The sequence below is a fragment of the Talpa europaea genome (genome assembly GCF_964194135.1).
Source record: "Talpa europaea genome assembly, chromosome: 6".
Lineage (NCBI taxonomy): Eukaryota > Metazoa > Chordata > Mammalia > Eulipotyphla > Talpidae > Talpa > Talpa europaea.
Window position 1 is genome coordinate 45,737,701 of NC_140072.1, and position 17,129 is coordinate 45,754,829.

The 17,129-nt window shown below is 53.5% G+C and overlaps 3 protein-coding genes across 3 annotated transcripts; 1 reads left to right on the forward strand and 2 right to left on the reverse strand.

The window, feature by feature from the left end:
* Positions 1–1,634: 1,634 nt before the first annotated feature.
* Positions 1,635–4,928, forward strand: TMEM150A (transmembrane protein 150A; the record flags this gene model as incomplete). The annotated part of the gene is made up of 7 exons (XM_084234690.1): positions 1,635–1,699; positions 2,139–2,186; positions 2,526–2,612; positions 3,231–3,298; positions 3,604–3,731; positions 4,290–4,467; positions 4,687–4,928. 7 exons carry the CDS (start codon positions 1,635–1,637, stop codon positions 4,926–4,928), a joined length of 816 nt encoding a protein of 271 aa, XP_084090816.1.
* A 1,220-nt stretch (positions 4,929–6,148) lies between these two features.
* On the reverse strand, positions 6,149–7,925 carry RNF181 (ring finger protein 181). The gene is made up of 5 exons (XM_084234959.1): positions 7,797–7,925; positions 7,052–7,182; positions 6,771–6,880; positions 6,529–6,603; positions 6,149–6,268 (listed from the first exon to the last, which is right to left on the reverse strand). The coding sequence occupies exons 1-5, from the start codon at positions 7,880–7,882 to the stop codon at positions 6,209–6,211; spliced, it is 462 nt and encodes a 153-aa protein (XP_084091085.1). The 5' UTR covers positions 7,883–7,925; the 3' UTR covers positions 6,149–6,208.
* Positions 7,926–9,824: 1,899 nt separating this feature from the next.
* Positions 9,825–16,662, reverse strand: VAMP5 (vesicle associated membrane protein 5). Its single transcript, XM_084235550.1, has 3 exons — positions 16,645–16,662; positions 10,693–10,830; positions 9,825–10,232 (listed from the first exon to the last, which is right to left on the reverse strand). The coding sequence occupies exons 1-3, from the start codon at positions 16,645–16,647 to the stop codon at positions 10,032–10,034; spliced, it is 342 nt and encodes a 113-aa protein (XP_084091676.1). The 5' UTR covers positions 16,648–16,662; the 3' UTR covers positions 9,825–10,031.
* Positions 16,663–17,129: the final 467 nt, after the last annotated feature.

Below are 17,129 nucleotides of genomic sequence, written 5' to 3' on the forward strand. Positions count from 1 at the left end.
CAGGCACACTTCTGGTATGTAAAAGGAGTATCCCCACCCTTTTAATCAGGAAAAGAATGGCTAGTAATGCTCTGGGCCTTAAATTTTGACTGAGTTGGGGTAATTTATTCCCAAACTATCCTGATTCCTTGTCCCAGTCTGCTGCCTTATCTCTTGCTCACCCACACTGGGCTCTGTGTGTGTGGGTGTCTGTGTATACACGCGTGTGTGTGCGCGCTTGGAATGTCTGTCCATGGGTCTTTGCAGCATTGTTTCAAGTGTACAGCAGTCGGGAAATGGACACTGACTTCTGGACAGTACTCTGTGTACTTGTACCCTTGAAAATAAAAGGTATCTGATGAATAGCATAAGCCAAATCCTGGGCGCTTGAATTTCTTAAAAGCAACAATCAGGATTTATGCTCGCTTCCCGCGGGATCCGCCTCGCCTTCACCTGGGGCAGGCACAGGCCACCACACTGAAGGAGGTTCACCTAAGCATCACTGTCCAGGGATCTCGGCTGCAAAAAGTGCCCAGCGGCGAAAGGAGGCTCCTCCAGCCTAGTGCACCATGACAATCACATGGGGTTGAAAGGCTGTGTAGCCCCCAGAGCTTCCCGCCTCCCGAAGCTTCCACCGCAGGAACAGGGGTGACCGGACCATCCTTTTGGCATTTCCAGTGTCAGCTTCAGCTCGGGTTCCTGGCCACAAACCCCCGGCGCTCAGGTCCCCCCCGAAATTGAGGAGCCGCCCACATTTCCACCGTGACGCCGGCGCAGGGGCTCGGGATTTGTAGTCTCTGGCAGGGCGCGCGCGCCGGGACCCGAGCCTTGTGGACTTCACGTCCCGGCGGGCGGCGCGGCGCGGCCTGGGGCCAGGGGCGGGGCCGCTCGGCCCTTTAAACCTCTCTGGGCTGCTCCGAGGGCCGCAGCTGGAGACGGCGCCACGAGGGGGCTGAGCGGGGCCAGGCGGCGACGGGGCACTTCGGAGAGGTGCGTACTGGGCCCCTTTCCCGGGACCTCCAGAGATCACTTTGGGGACTGGAGGGAGAGTTCGGGTCCTGGGGGGCTCCCTGGCGATGGGCTCCAAGCCCAAATCGGGGTCCCCGCGCGCACGCGGATAGAGAACGGGCTGAGCTCCCAGCGTGAACCCGCCACTTTCCCTGGGCGCGGGTGGTCAGGCGGTTGCCTGCGGCTGACCCGGGGGACCGGACCCGCTCCCTGGCTTTCCTTGGCGTGACTGTCCAAACCCCAGCCCCTCTCCCAGCCCGGGTCCCGCAGGCCAGGGTGGTGGTTCCCTCTCCAGATTTATGGCCCTGGTCACTCCCGTGGTATTCTGGTGGAACGCGGAAGCCCCCGCTGGATGTCAGAGGGGGTGTCTACGTTCCGGCGTGGACTCAGCACAAAGTTTGGGCGCTTGGAACCCCAGCGGGAGCTCGAAATCTGTGTTGACTACCAAGCCCTCCTCACCTTCCCCCCACCTCTCGCCCCCGCTATGGTCAGTCACTGGACCTTGGACTTTGATCTGTCTCTCTCCACCAGGCCAGGGCAGCTGATGGTTTTGGAGAAATTTCTTAAGGTAGCCGGACCCGCCCCCTTTCCCCCACCCATCTCTTGTCCTCTCCCCCACACCACCACCATCCTGGCTTCCCTCCCTCATGACCGCCTGGATCCTCCTTCCTGTCAGCCTGTCAGCATTCTCCATCACTGGCCTATGGACTGTGTAAGTAAAGAGGGGGAGGGTTAAAGACAACTAGGGTACAAAATGGGCCCAGGCTCAGATTGAACCCGCCATCCAAGATCCGACAGGAGCTTGATGGCACACACAGTCCCGTCTGTTGCAGGATCCAGGGTGGAACCCAGGGTCACTGAGGCTGTCTCCAAAGCCTGGCCTGGTGACTGGGCACACAGCCTCATGGGACAAGCTAGCACCACTGCTCATCAGCAGGGTAGCCCCAATGCACATACTTTTTCTAGTCAGGGTAACTTCCAAAGGTCCTCTAGTTGGGGGCCGTGCTGTTCTGGTGTGTCAAGCCTCCAAGCCAGCCCACATGAGTGCCAGCCAGAACACTGATGTTGATGGGATCAGAATCAAGAAAAAAGAATCAGTGGGGGAAGGCTGGGAGGGGTCTACAGGCAGAGTGACAGCTGTGTTCCCATAGGTATGCCATGGCCGTGATGAACCGCCACGTGTGCCCCGTGGAGAACTGGTATGGTGCGCTCTGCAGACAGCCTCACTCTAAAGCTCCCTTCATCTCTGTTCCCTCTTGGGCCAGGGCTGCTGCAAGCCAGATGGACACCCTGGGCCTCACTGCTCTTCTCTGACATTGGCAGCGCCTGCCCCTCCCCAGGCATGGCTTTGTGCCCACCTACCTGCTTCCACCATCCCTTCACCCCTTGGGCTTCTGCCTCAGCCGGGCCTTGGGAAGTGGGCTCTTCAGCCACTGCCAGGGGAAGTTTGGGAGCGTAGTCTCAGAGAGGCCTGACGCTACAGGTCAGGGGCCCCGGGGAACCCTTTCCCCCAGTCTACTCTGTATCCTGCCTGCCAGGTCCTACAACGAGTCCTGCTCTCCTGACCCCACTGAGCAAGGGGGCCCGAAGACATGCTGCACTCTGGATGATGTACCCCTCATCAGGTGAGGCGCAGAAACTGGGCGCACTGGGGAGACCCAAGGTCCTGTGGGAGTCCAAACCTAGCCCCCCAGTAAAGGCCTGTCCTCGCACCCTGGGAAGAATAATTACGTCGAGGGCATATAATAACTCTACTTGACAATGACTGTCTGCACGGCACTGTGCTGCACACTTTACGTGCATGTCATTTCTCCTCCCAGAGTGGAGGCAGCTATTATTTTCACCATTTTATAGGCAAGGAATCTGAAACCCCAGAGTTATGTCATTCGTCCAGGTCTTCTAGGTAGTAATTGGAGGCACTGGATTTCAGCTCCAGCCCTCTGATTGCGCAGCCTGAGTTCTGGTTCAAGGAAGGTCAGACCATGAAGTCCAAGGAGCCTCAGGGTCTGCCAAGCAGACCTGAGCACTCCCTTACCACTCAACACATGCGCTCGGCTCTGGAGGGTGGGATGACCCACCTTCGAGCCAACACTGTGAGCAACACTGGCCCTTCTCATAAATCAGTGGCTTGCCTGCTAAGGAGTAGGCAGATAAAGCAAGAGAGAGGAGGTTGACTAGAATGGGACCTCCTGGGGCTTCTACCTCTCTCACTCTGTCCTTGCTCCTCCTTCTCGTCCTCTCAGCAAGTGCGGCACATATCCCCCAGAGAGCTGCCTCTTCAGCCTCATCGGCAACGTAGGTGCCTTCATGGGTGAGTTGTGCTCTCAGCCCCCTTTGCCATCCCACCACCCCACCAGCTCCCCAGAAAGGTCCAGAAGCCCTTGCTCAGCATAACCTGCCCCACCAAGAGCTAAGGTGAGAGGGCCACTTTTCTTCCTTGAAGGCCAAATGCTCACCCCCACACAGCCACCCTGCTGGCCACTGTCTGGAGAAACTGTTTACCACCTCTCTATTCCCCTCCGCCCCTCAGAGCATCTGGGGGTGGAGCTGGCAGGCTGTTGTGGCAGAGCAGGCAGGAAGAAGACACTTGACCGCACCCATACCCTCTTTCCCCAGTGGCTCTGATCTGCCTTCTACGCTACGGGCAGCTCCTGGAGCAGAGTCGTCACTCTTGGCTTAACACCACAGCACTCATCACAGGCTGTACCAATACCGCAGGCCTCGTGGTGGTCGGCAACTTCCAGGTGCACTGCCTGCCCATCCTTCTGCCGGGGGAGGGAGGTTGGAGGAACGTGGGTAAATGTAAGCACGTTTCCCTTTCTACATAGTCACCGACATGCCCTTTAGGCATAAACTGGTTTGGCCACTTAGAAAGCTAGAATGGTCTTCACTTTAGAAACATGTTTATGTCTTCAGGTTTCTTAAAAGAAAATGAACAAAGTCTAGATTGGCCAACAGTTAAAGCGCTGAATCTGTCTTTACTTGGTAGAGTAGAATGACTTCATTCTGGAGAGTTGGTAGGGTGTATTCTTGGTCATCCAGTACTTTTTTTAAAAAAAAACTCCCATGTGCCCACCTCTCCCAATAGTGCCTCACTACAGTGGCTACACTAGAGTCTACGAGGGTCCTCAGTCTCCCAAGGATTGACCTGAGCTGCAGGGGCAGCCCCTTAAGGCTGGGGATGGGAGCAGGGGCTGGGAGGGAAAGGGGGGTAAAGGGAGAAAGCGGGACAGAAGTGGGGTGAAGCGGGTAAAGGGGTAGAGAGAGCTGCTTCACAGACCAGCCCCTCTCTCTGGGCCCAGGTGGATCATGCCAAGTCTCTGCACTACATTGGAACTGGCGTGGCCTTCTCTGCTGGACTACTCTTTGTCTGCCTGCACTGTGCCCTCTCCTACCATGGCACCACCACTCCCCAGGACCTGGCTGTGGCCTACCTGCGGATTGTGCTGGCAGTCATCGCCTTTGTCACGTTGGTCCTCAGTATCCTTCCGGGACAGAGCAGCCAGGAACTTATCCTCTAGCCCAGCCCTTCTCCCACCCAAGGGGGGTGGGGGCCACACCTTACTGAGCAGATAACACTGCACAGCATCCTTCAGGGCGATGAGCCCTCGTCCTTTGCTCCAGCCCAGCTCTCTGGGAAGGCAGAGGGGCTTGCAGGCTCCCACACATCCTACTGAACATTTCCTTAGCCTCTTCCAGGTGGTGTCTTCTTTATCCACGAGAGTTCTCAGCTGCAGCACGGGGCAGCCCTGTGCGAGTGGGTGTTTGTCATCGACATTCTCGTTTTCTACGGCACCTTCAGCTATGAGTTTGGGGCAGTCACCTCAGAGACACTGGTGGCAGCGCTGCAGCCTGCCCCTGGCCGGGCCTGCAAGTCCTCTGGAAGCAGCAGCACCTCCACGCACCTCAACTGTGCCCCTGAGAGCATCGCCATGATCTGAGGTCTAGGGTGGGTGGCCTGCCCTGCCTCTAAAGCTCCCCAACTCTTATCTTCTTTGCATTTATTTTGTACCAAAAACAACTTGAGAAAAGTATTCAGTTGGGATCCAGACATCCTCACTCCCGGAGGAGTGGCCATCCCACACCCACCTGTGCCATAGAGGAGCGGGCCCTGGCACCCACCTGTGCACGACCTGCTCCCCCACACCACAGTGTTATTTTTATGTTTAAAGGTCACATCCTCATTCACTCAGCCAGTCCTTCAGGTGCCTTCTACTCCCCAGTGCCGAGGTCAGACCACTGGGGTTTCCTGCTGCAGTCACTGGGGGCTGGGAATAGCAAGGGATAGAGAAGGGGGTGGAGGGGGCGCTGAGCACTCCCTTGTCTTCATGAAGCCCACTTTGGGCTCACTGTGCTGCACTGGGAGCTTACTTCTTCACTCTGCCCCTTTCATTCTTTAGGGCAAAAAACACAGCAGAACCACATGGGTATTTTAGTACTTTTTTTTATATATCTATTAAAAGAATTCTAATTTGCATGTTTGTGTTCTGTTCTGGAGAGTCAGAAAGGGCCTGATCCAGGGTGACTTTCCCTAGGCAAAAGATGGGGGGGAAGCCTCTGCCCCCAGGGAGAGTTGTGAGTGTCTACTGCTCTTTGAACAAAAGACACTAGGTGCTATCCAAATAACCCCAAGGGCCTGAAGCCCTTTCTGGGCCTTGGACAGTCTAAAGAACTGACCTGGTCTGATCATTTCCTATTTCCTTTCCTGGTCAGACTCTGGTTTGAACTTTGAGTCTTAGAGAGGCCTGTTAGGCAAGATGCACAGAGCAAATTTAAAATGTTAGAAGCAATTTTTGCAGTGGAGCTAAAGAGAGTCCCTGGGATCCCAAGGCTGACTAAAAATTTGCAGGACAAGGGGCACTCGGGCTAGTTTTTCTTTATCATCTTTGAGTAGCTACTAGATACCAAACCCTGACACATTTTGCTTTCCAACCACTAACACAAAGGCCCAAACCTGGCTGGTTCAATGGCCAGGTTCTTGACCTGGGCTCCACCACCCTAAGTTCAGACAAGCCAGCATGCTTGGCAGGGAGGATAAACTGGTGCTTTCTGCACCTCAGGGCCACCTTCTCCAATAGCAATAGGAACCTAGTGGAGGATGCAGAGCCCTTGCCCAGGTCTGTGATCAATGCAGCTTTGGGGTGGGTAAAGAAATCTTTAATGAGGATTTAAGGTGTAAAAGGAAGATGTTGTAGAGGACCAGCACACAAACCCAGGCACCTCATGTGTACATTGCTCCATGGAGGTTCTCGAGTCGATGCTTCTGCTGTAGCTTTCGAGCCTAAAGGAAAGAGGACAAGTGCCATTCCTCAAGGCCTGTGGATGGGACAGCTAACACGGAACCAGCTTTTACCATTTTCAGGTCCTTACCATCTGCATTGCCAAGGCTCTTGGCCCTCACCAAAGTCACTGGGAAGGCAGCCAGAGCCAGAACCAGCACCTGAGAGCCACCCAGGCCTGCTGAAGTGGGGACTGAGAACACCAAGGACAGGCACTGAGGAAGCCCCATTATGATCCCCTCCACTTACCACCAGCTCCTACCTTATCTCGTCTGTGCTCCTCATAAGTGTCATCATCAGTGGGCAATTCATGGCGGCACAGGGGGCAGGAATTTGTCTGGGAAAAAGCAGGGCAGTGTCTAGTCTGGGTCTGGTCTTCATAAACTACCTTCCCTTCCCTGCTCCCAATTTGCATCTCTCTTCTCCCTTCTCCCTAAGCAGAAAGAGGCTTGACAACTAGACCAGGGGCAGGGTAAGAGCTGGGAGAAAGGAAGCAGTAAGTACCTTGCTTAGCCAGGGTAGAATGCAGTTGGAATGGAAGAGGTGATGGCAAGGCATCTCAATGGCAGTCTCCTCCTCCTCAAATTCCAAAAGACACACGGGGCACTTGAGCTCTTTAGGAGGGAGTGCTGATCAGGAGAGCTATCACAGACCCTACCTCCCAGCTCCCACTCCTGGAGGCCACTCTTGCCCCAACCTGGAAAACTGAAGGTCAGACCACAGTCTAACTTGGGGAGGGGTTGGGTCTGGCAGACTTGTAGCAAACAGTGGAATTGCTGTCTTACCAGCCTGAGAGCCCCTGATGACTGTCCTGGGGAGGTTCTCAACCACAGTCTTGGCAGCAGGTGGTGGCAGGTGGTGATCCCAATCTACTACCAACCCCAAGTCTTCAAAATCCATCCTATTGAAAAGTGACCTGGGAAGAAGGACACAAGTTCGAGACCAAAGAAAACCCCACCTTTTTGCCCCTGCAGTACACTAAGCCTTAAGAGATAAACACCTTGTCTGGCTAGTCTAAGTAATAACAGCTACCCTTTAATAATGCTCACTAGCGAAAAGCAAAGTGAGGAAATGATCTACAGCTGCTCACAAACAACCCCAGCACGCAAGCTGTTTATTCCCATTTTACAAATAAGCAACAGGCTCGGAGAAGTTACTCAGGCTTGCAGGTGTGACCTGGTAAGGCCAGATTCCAAGGGACAGTGTCGGCTTCCGTGGACGATGTTCCTAAGGAATCAACCTACTCACACCCACTCGGCCTCTACCCCGCCCCCCGGGCTCCCTTTCCACACCTAAAGCCCACTGTCCTTCGCCCCCCAGAATCTTTTTTGTCCGGCTCGTCTCCCCAAAATCCCCTTGCCCGTGCCCAACCACGGTCCATCCAAATTATCGACCTCCCCCCAACATCGCCGCCGATCGACTTCATCCGTCCGCCCCAGAATCCGCTGTCCCAGATAACCCGCCCCCTCCAGGCAGTCCCGGGTCAAGAAACCCGCTGCCCAGGCCCGCCTCCCAGCGCCGCGCACCCACCGTGCGAGCTCCAGCAGCATGTTGGTTCGGGTCTCCTGTTCGGAGTTCAACGGCTCACAGTCGTGTTCATCGAAATAGGACGCCATGGCTGCCGGCAGCCCGACACGGCCCTCCGCCCTGGACTGCGCCCTCCCGGCGTCGGCCAATTAACTGGCCGGCTGAGAGAGGACGGCCAAGCAGCGCGGCCGAAGGGCGGGCGCACCGAGGCGTTTGGCCCCGAGAGCGGAAGTGTTCGTCCCGCCCGCCTCGTAGGCTCGAGAGAGTCAGGTGACCGCGGGCTAGCGCCAATGGCGGAGGCCGAGGCGGTCAGGAAATACTCGTTCGGGCGTCTGCCTGGGAGCAGTGACTTGTGGATCTCGTGAAAGCCCTGAGAAGCCTGATAGGGTGATAGGGATCTCAGCTTGCTCGGAGGCCCAGAGGGCCTCGGGAGTTCGAATGCTAGAAGCATCTTAGAAGGATGCTCTGGCCCAGAGCCTCTGAGTCTAGAGGAAGAGCCTGGAGTCAGGGCTCTTGCCGCTCTCTGCTCTGGCCCCTGCCGGGCAATTCTGCACCCGCTGCGCTCTCGTTAGTCCCGGAGTTTGCGCTTGATTCCCTGGCCCTCAAAAAAATAAATCAATCAATAAACAAAAAGTTCCTGCTCTTCTGTGTTAGACGCAATAATAAAGGGTGGGGTAAACCTCTCCAACCGAGAATGGAAAGATCCCCGTCAGTAAATCTGGAGCATTACCTGCAACTTTGTGACCTTCGGACTGTTGCTCCACCTCTCCCTAGATTATGGACAACTAGTGGCTTGACTTAAATAAGTCGTTTGTACACCTATCTACCCAGAGGGGTTGCAACTTTAAGAAAAACAGAAACCAGAGTCATACCCTTAAGGATTCTAATCTAAGCCTGGACGTGGTATTTTTTTTTTTTTTTAAGTTCTACAGGTGAGTCTAATGTGAGATACTAAATGATTTGGATGATTGGGCATTTAGAACGATTGCATTATAAATAGTCCCCACAATGGTCCTATCTTTACATATGTAAAACGTGAGTCCTGGAGGTCACATGACCTCTAAGAGCAGGTGCTTCCCCTAGCTCTTTCCCAGAAAAGGAAGCCAGTAATGGACACAGTGGAAGAACAAGCTCGGTGAGGGGGAAAGCACCACACAATCAGTGTGTTTGTTCTTGTTTCCTGTCAGTAGCCCTCACTCAACCTAACAAGGAACTGCTTCTGTTATACACCTGATCTTGAATCCCTCTTCCTACCCACACTTGAGTTTGAGATGCTGTTTAGTAGCCCAGGCAGAGGCCGCCCTGCTTCCAGTCTTGGTTGGGCCTTCTTGCCTTCTTTCCTGACGTTAATTACCCAGTGAGCTTTGCTGTGGCCCAAAAGGCACTGTCTTTCGGTCCCTGTGTGGCCCTGGAGCTCTGAAAGGCCTGAATTATTTCCTACAGGGAAAACTCCACGCATCACTTTAACTCTGTGTTACAGAACCACAGAAGCATTTCTCATTCACTGCCATCTGCCTCATCTGCAATCTGGAATAATGCTTGAGGGAAAATATGGGCGAAGAAATTGGGGAAGAAGAGGTGTTCAGAGGGAGAAAAGTCTATCTGAAGGTGAGAGCCTCCAGATATAAAAATCTTTGAAGTGTTTTTCTCTTTGTCATCCCATTGGTCCTCTGAGCGCCCCCAAGACATCAGAAAAATAACAGACTCCATCCTCAGGGAAACAGACTCAGGGCCTGGTTTAGGGTTGGTTGTGTCTTTATACCTGTACTCCAGAAAGATCTGTTCGTATAGAGTTGGATAGGCTAGGGAAAGACACAGAAGCGCCACCCCCACCCCCCCAACCAGCCAGGGATAGAGTTGTTCAGGTGATGGCTTACTAAGCAACCCCAGGGGTAGAAGAGAGCAGGATGAACCAACCTGTAGATCTCTCCTCTCTCTCTCACACACACATACACACACACACAAACACCAGCCTTTAACCATACAGCAGCTTTTAACCAAACAGCAGCGTTTACTGAGCTCCAGGTGGGGCTGGCCTGGCATGGCCAGTGCAGAACAGTGGGCTACCCTCAAGGGCAAGTCTATGGTGTGATGGAACATGCAAAGGTGCATGTGTCAAGGCTGCCCTCTGGCCCTCACTGGGGTAGCTCAGATGGGCACAAACACCAGCGTTCTCTGGAGACCAGAGCTGGCCAGTGCAGCCATTTAGCCTCTTCTCTAGGCCCAGCTTTTTCAGTCTCAAGGCCCTGACTCAGCACCTGCATCCTGGGCCAATGGGGGACTGGAGTCCTTGCTCTGTGGGACAAAGATGACCAGTAGCACAATCAGGATGATGAGCAGGCAACCGCCCATCACCAGTCCCAAGTAGATCCGGCAACGGATGTTCTCCCCACGCTTCTTCTGGGCCAGGGTCTTGGTTGTCTTGCTGAAGACTGAGCTCTGTGGACACCCCCAGACACAGGGTGGGAGTTAGTGGTCCCCCCGAAAGCTTCAGAGACAGCTCCTCCCAACACTGTCCCAGCAGGGCCTGGTTTCCTCCCATATCCTCTGTGTCCTGTCCACTCCCCTTCTGGAGCTTCCCTGGGGCCCTCCCAATCTTACTCCTGGTTTCAGACACTGGTGTAGCCCTTGACTTGCAGCCTTACCTGGCTCACCCCCAGTTAATAATCCCTCTCCCCAACCTTTAGGAAGGTCCACATCTTCAAAGCAAGGACTTCTACTTCACAAAGTTTACCCATTGCCTATCTAAGCTAGGGGATGCTTCAAGAAACCCAGCAGCCCCACACTGATACTCGTGTCAGCCTCAAGCCCTAACCAGGGCCTAGAGCCCCTGAGCACAGCCTGAGAGTTCTCCCCGAGGGCTCCTCCTAGCCCCTCCCTGCTTCCCCAGGCCTCACACCATGTCCAGGAGTTGGTCTGAACGCTGCTCCAGCTCTGAGAGTTTTCCATCACGCTCCAGAACCTTGTCGAAGTTGTTCAGCATGATTTCCGTCACCTCTTCCGCCTGCCGCTGGCACAACTCCAACTCTTTCCCTGCCTGGGCACGAAGCCCAAGGTCAGGGCTGCATGAAACCCCCACCTGATCCTCATCTGGTCCTGAGACCTAGAGGCCTCCTCACCCCCCACCCTGCTTGTGTACATGCCGTATATGAGTAAGAGAAAGAGCATCTTCCCTGGGTGAGTGTTACTCACCTTTAGTCTCAAGTTTCCTCCCCCTGCCCATCAAGGTAGGTGCAAGGCATTCCCATGCTTCTAGCACCTCAGTTTTCAATCAGAGTGGGACCTTTGCAGAGACCATCCTCCCACAAAGCTCACTTGTTCTGGCATGACTTCTACCCCATGCACACCTGCCCTGTGACTTCCCCTGGCATAAGGCAGCAGCAAAGGGAACCTAGCTACTTGTCTAGAAGTCAGACAGGAAGGAAATCTAGACAGGAAGGTAATTCTGGAGCAGCCAATGTCATAATTTCTGCCTAACCAAGATCTCCCTTGCCCCCCCCAACACACACACACACACACCCAAGTTCAGCTCTCCCTCACTCCACATCCTCAGATCTCAGACCCCTGATTGGTCAGACCAGTTCTGCCTCCTGGCCTGACCTGTTCCCCACATCAATGTTCAAAGCCAATACCCTGTCTGCCTGGGAACTGAATCTCAGCCTTCCTGGCCTCAGGTCTCTGGCCTCCAGCCTTCCAGCCAGCCAGGATCTTCACTGGGCTCCAACTCACAGAGATGACACCTTGGATTTCCCAGCATGGGCAGCCTCACCTGACAAAAGAACTGAGCTCATATCAGAGGGCTGGGAAGGGAGGTGCGGTGTCCAGGCTGGGGTTGGGAATGTTGAGAACATAGGGAGGAGGGAGAAAAATGTGGTCACAAGCAAAAAAGGAACTGGGCTTTGGGTGCATGCACCTAAGAGCGATCCAAGGCAGGAGGCCTTTGTAGAGAACTAGATGCGTAGGAGCAGGTCCAGGGACATGTCAGGGAGATGAATACTAGCAGATTAATAAACCACAGAAACTCCTTCCTCCCAGGCGAGTCCCCCACAGCCCATCCCTATTCTCGTCTCCTTCCCACAGAGCATCAGCCAAGCTCCCTTTCCTGCCAGCCCATATTGCCTATTGTTTATAACAGACATTTTGGCACTTGACTAAATTCCACTTCAAACCAGAGAAAGGGAAGGGACCTGGTGGTCACAGAGGGCCACCTCCTACTCAGACAAGAATCCGCCTTCAAGATCCTTGCAGCTGCCTTGCACACAACCTCCAAGCATTCCTACTGTGTGAGTCTCAACTGCCCAGTTGGAACTCAGGCTCCCAGAAAAAGGGCAGGGGGAGTTTCCTACCTTTACCTGCCACTGTGGGGCCTGAGAAGTCACTGTGGTGCTGACATTGCAAGGCCTAGGAGGGTGGGTCAATTACATTATAACCTACGCAAAAGCAACTCTTACATTCAAGAGATGTTATCCCAGTGTGTTTATCTAGCTGAGCAGAACTTTAGAGAAGCAGGCATCTGACACTGAAATAGGTCAATATTTACCCATGAGCTAGAAAAGCAACCTTTCCTGCCTTCTTTAAGAGAAGGCAGGCAAGCCACGACAGGGGGAACAGTAAGTGGGGAAGGAGGAGGAATAAGATAGCAGGGAAGCCACACTCTTCTCTACCTTTTCCTAACTCAACCATCATCACTGATATTGTTAACACTATGCTATTCAATAAGCCTCTATTATTTGGAGTCTCCAAAAAAAAAAAAAAAGTTCAAGGTATCCCCACACTTAGAGTCCAAGGCAAAACCTTAGGAATGGACAAAGATTCAAAAATGCAGATCACTGCAAAAGACCAAGTGGGACACTGGGTAAGAGTTTGTTCTGCTCCAAACGCTACAGCTGTTGTTATCTCATTCTCCAACATGGGGTGACTTGGGGTCACATTCTCCAGGAGAGCTGGCTGTGCCTCCCGCTGCAATCTACAGGCTCTTTCCCCACTGCAGAGCCAGGCCTGTCCACAGCCAAAATGGTCCAGGCCTAAAAGAACACATTAGCTCCAGGAAACCCAGAGGCCTCAGGCTCAAATCTTGAGCCCTCCTTGCCCCGCTCATTCAGAGGGAAAAGGACACTATATGCACAGGTCTCTGCGGACATGGTGAGAAAAGGGATGATGGGGTGTGCATGTGGGAATCCGACCTAGGGCGGGGGTCATGCTGCCTCTGTCACAGTGACCTCAGCACAGTGCCTGCCACACAGGGCATGCCTGGTAAATATTTTCTGAATGAACTGCGCCTATTCTTGAGGAGATCTCTATCAACTGGGGGAAAGAGACATACATGATACAATTAGAAAAGGGTAAAGACCGACACTGTGAGATACAATAGCGAGTGCAGGAGCCACCCAAAGAGAGGGTGATTCCTGAGAGCTGTGGCGGACAAGGTAGGATGAGCCCTGGAAGGATGGGATACAACTGGAGTGTTCCCAGTACAGAGAAACGGGCACACACTTGGGACCATGCAGAGCCAAGCCGTGGTTAAAGATGAAGATGCAGGAAAAAGTAGTAAATGTCAAGAAGAGAAAGCTCACTTGGAGGGAGGGATAGAATAAGAGCTAGTGCAGGTTTCTGAGCCAAGGGCAACACTGGAGAGGTGCCTGAGGATCATTTCTCTATTGGCAATAGACCAGCTCGGCTGGAAGTGAGAACACACAGGACAGCAGCGGCCAGAGGGCTGGAAGAGTGCCATGTGCAAGAGTGTGAGGAGATGCCCACCAGGCAAGGTGGGAACAAAGAGTGTAGCAAGGAAGGAGGGGTGACAAAGGCACTTCGAGCCCTGCTAAGGGCCTTCAGGGCTTGAGGTTTTGAGCCAGGGGGAAGGGAGCAGCAGTGTCATTGGCACACCGGGTGACAGTTACGCAGGAAATGTTCTTGACAGACCATTGCCCGCTGTACAGAATATCCCTCCTTTAAAGCTCAAATCTTCACTCAGGTTTTTCCAGGCCAAATACTTTTGAAAACAAAGCTGTCAACTCCTCCCCAACCCCCCATGCTCCTGTCTCCGGTCTCTCTTGTTTAGAGCCTGAGAAACCTTCTTCCGGCGATCAACGTTGTCCTCATCAGATGGACCTGGGCAGAGACCAGGTGTGTCAGCTCCCTGTGGGATCAGCACTCACCTGAGCTCAGAAACCAAAAACACTGCAGCCCTGCCTGTCACTCACCAGCTAAGTGGCTGAAGAGTGAGGACATAACATTTCCGCCGACCTTCCACTTCTTCAACTGTAAAGTGTTGACAATAAAATACTATCCACCATAATGTTAGCTAAGGTATGTGACCACATAAAGTGCTTAGTACAATAACTGACACATAATAAATGCTAAGAAACAATAGCTTCTGATCCCCCTCCCTTTGCAGGCAAGGGCTGTTTCTATCACTAATAAATCCTCCTGAGCTTAAAAAAAAAAAATACAATAGCTACTATTATTGTTATAGCCGAAATTTCCCTAAGATTTTTTTTTGGCAGTCAGATCCCAAGAACTAACAATCGTCGTCAATAAAACCTCTTAGCTATTTTTACAAAATACACAGCCAAGTAAGCTCTTCCTTATTGCAAACTTGTGCACTTCATTGTTTCTAACTTAATACAGAATTTCTCGCAATCTTTGCTAGCCCACCACTAGTAGAGGTTTCACATCTTGACAAAATAACCGGCATCACTCAGGGGCACACACTCTGTGCTAAGCGCTATGCTGCTAGTTGTTTGTTCACTTTATCTCATTTAATCCTCCCAACAATCCATTGAGAACAGTGCTATTATCCAAGTGTTGTAAGAAACTGGGGCTCAGAGGGGCTAAATCACCTGTCTAAGATCACACAGCCAAGGAGTTGAAGATCTGGGAGGTCGAGCTCGTGTAGACAGCAAGCATCATATTCTTAACTCCTGTGCTAAACTGGATGTAGGTAAAGAGAGGTCAAATGCTTGAGCTGGCTAGCTAAAGACTCACCAGATCATTTGATTCTTGCTTTCAATGGAACTTGAGGCTCGTGACTCAAAACACAAACTCTTTAGACAGTGAATGAAAGGACCATCTACAAGAATGAATTCAACTCATCACTCATGAATTCAACTCATCGCTCATTCAATTTCCATCTTTTCCATCACAGCTTTGTTCCTACTCTAGCCCCTATACCCGTCACCACATCTGGCACAAAGGACAGGCCAAAGAAACAATGGTCGAATGAGTGACCGAAGAGGAGGAGAAGCGAAAGGAAAGGAAGAAGCAGCAGGTAGGGAGTGGGATTGAGAAATAGGAAGGCAATGACTTGGAGACAGAGAACGGAGCAGGAGTGGAAGAAGAAACAAAGGGATGGGACTAGGAGATGGGTGGGGAGAGGGATCATTGCACCCCCTCCAGGCTCTGATCCACTAGTTGCCTCAAATGGACCTGTGAGAGTCCGAGAGTTTTCCAGTACCCCCCAATAAAGTATTCTGGTCTCAGCCTTTACTTTAGGAGTGTCCTCTCTTTCCCAGGTACTCAGGGCCAGACAGAAGCCCACTCAGCCCTAAGGATCCCATGGCCCTAATGATGGGAAATGGGCTTGGAGTTTGGTCTGTTCTCAGAGCCTCCCTCGTTTCCTGGTGTGGTCTTAGAGCTCAGCGCTACCTTCCTGCCTCACTTCCTCTTCCTGCCTCCAGTTCCCTGGAGACGAAGCCATCCCCGCATCCCGACCCTTAGTCAGGCTTCATCATCACACCTCTGCTTCCTGACAGGCACATCTTCCCGGGAGTCCAAGGGGTGGGGAGGGAGGGACAACTGACACCAGCAGTTCCTGCTTTAGAGATGGCAAGTGAGGTCAAAGACCCCAGCCTGGGGCCTCCGTGGTGGCACAAGGGGTTAAGCACCGCACTATGAAGCAATCCGCAGCCTCTACAGCACAAGTTCCATCGCCGGCAGGCTAGGGAGCAACCCACATGACGCAGCAGACCTCTCCTGTCTCGCCTACTGCTCCCCTCATCAGTGTGTTTCAGTCTGCCTGCCTGTTCTGCTCCCCACTCTGTCTCTGGTGAATCCTCTCACCCCCTGCATCTCTGGACTGTACCCAGCTCTTGTATGCATAAATAAATAAATCTTAAAAAAAAAAAAGAAAAAAAAGACCCCAGCCTGCAGCAGGAGTGGGGGATGACTCAACTCAGGGTTATGTCGCTAGGAAGGTGTTAAGCAGGAGGCACACTATAACGTTAGTGGAACTTATGTAGTAAACATCTTTTCTTTCTCTTTCTAAAGGCTGAAGGAGTTTGCCCTGTAACACCCTGTTGTAAGGCTGGCACCGCCTCTAGCGTCCTATCTGCTCAGGTTTCCAAGTCCCTAGTCGGGCTTGGCTCCTCACAGCTCCAGGAAGGGCTCAAGAGGTCATCACATTACCTACCATTTCTTAGGGCAGGTTCTGAGAGCCATTATATCTCCTTTAACCAGACAAGGACCCAGCAAGGCTGGGATGTGCTGACCCCACTTCACAGAGGCGGAAAAGGAGGCTCACGGAGGTTAAGAGGCTTGCCAGGGTCACAGACCCGGTAAATGTTCGCCACCGGAATCTCAGCCCAGGGGCAACTCAGAAGCGGTACCACTTTGCTCCAGGGAAGAGATAAGTCCGACACCCGTTCACCTTGAGGGGGGCGGCCTCACTGGACGCAGGTAGCACCTTCTTTCCCGCTCTGCACGCTGCTCCTGGCAGCGTCACCTCGCCCGGGACTGGTGCGGTGGGCCCGGCAGGGCGCCCCCGCCGTGGGACACCAGACTCCTGCCTCGCACCCCCAAGCCCCCTCTTTGCTCACCGCCCCGCTGCCTCGCGCCGCCCGGGAACCCTCACCATCTCGGCTGCTGTCGCCTCGCCCTCTCCGGCTCCTCTGCCCGCGGGAGCGGCCGCGGTGCCAGAGACCCGGGAGGAAGCGGAGGGGCGGGGCCGGCCCGAGGGCGGGGGGCGCGCCTGCTCCCAGCCGCCACCGAGACCGAGTCAAATCGAAAGCGTCCGACGTCCGCAACCGGTGTCGGTACGACGACTCCTCCCCAGCCGCCGCCGTCGAGCTTCCCCAGCCTCAAGAATTGGGGGCTAAGCCTGCGCAAACTGGCGCCAGGTCTGCACGCTGACCACACCACGGAGGCCCAGTCTATGAACTGGGCACAGTGGAGTGGGCTCTAAAGCAGACTCGGGGTACTTTCTGGGGCTGCATACGAGATGGCATAGATGGGGTTTAACTGCGGAGTTATAATTCATTCAACAAGCATCTGTGTGGGTGCAATTGTCTGACACTGGACTAGGCTGAACGGGCCCATCAAAAAATGTTTTGAAACTAA

Bases quoted from the DNA above. Each gene is read 5' to 3' on its own strand.
- RNF181 (XM_084234959.1), bottom strand. From the start codon at position 7,882: ATGGCGTCCTATTTCGATGAACACGACTGTGAGCCGTTGAACTCCGAA. The intron at 6,881-7,051 runs GTAAGACAGCAA...TCCCTCCTAAAG, and splicing joins CATCAGGGGCTCTCAGGCTG to AGCTCAAGTGCCCCGTGTGT. The intron at 6,604-6,770 runs GTACTTACTGCT...GCTTTTTCCCAG, and splicing joins TTCTACCCTGGCTAAGCAAG to ACAAATTCCTGCCCCCTGTG.
- VAMP5 (XM_084235550.1), bottom strand. The intron at 10,233-10,692 runs GTGTGAGGCCTG...GGGTGTCCACAG, and splicing joins CAGACCAACTCCTGGACATG to AGCTCAGTCTTCAGCAAGAC.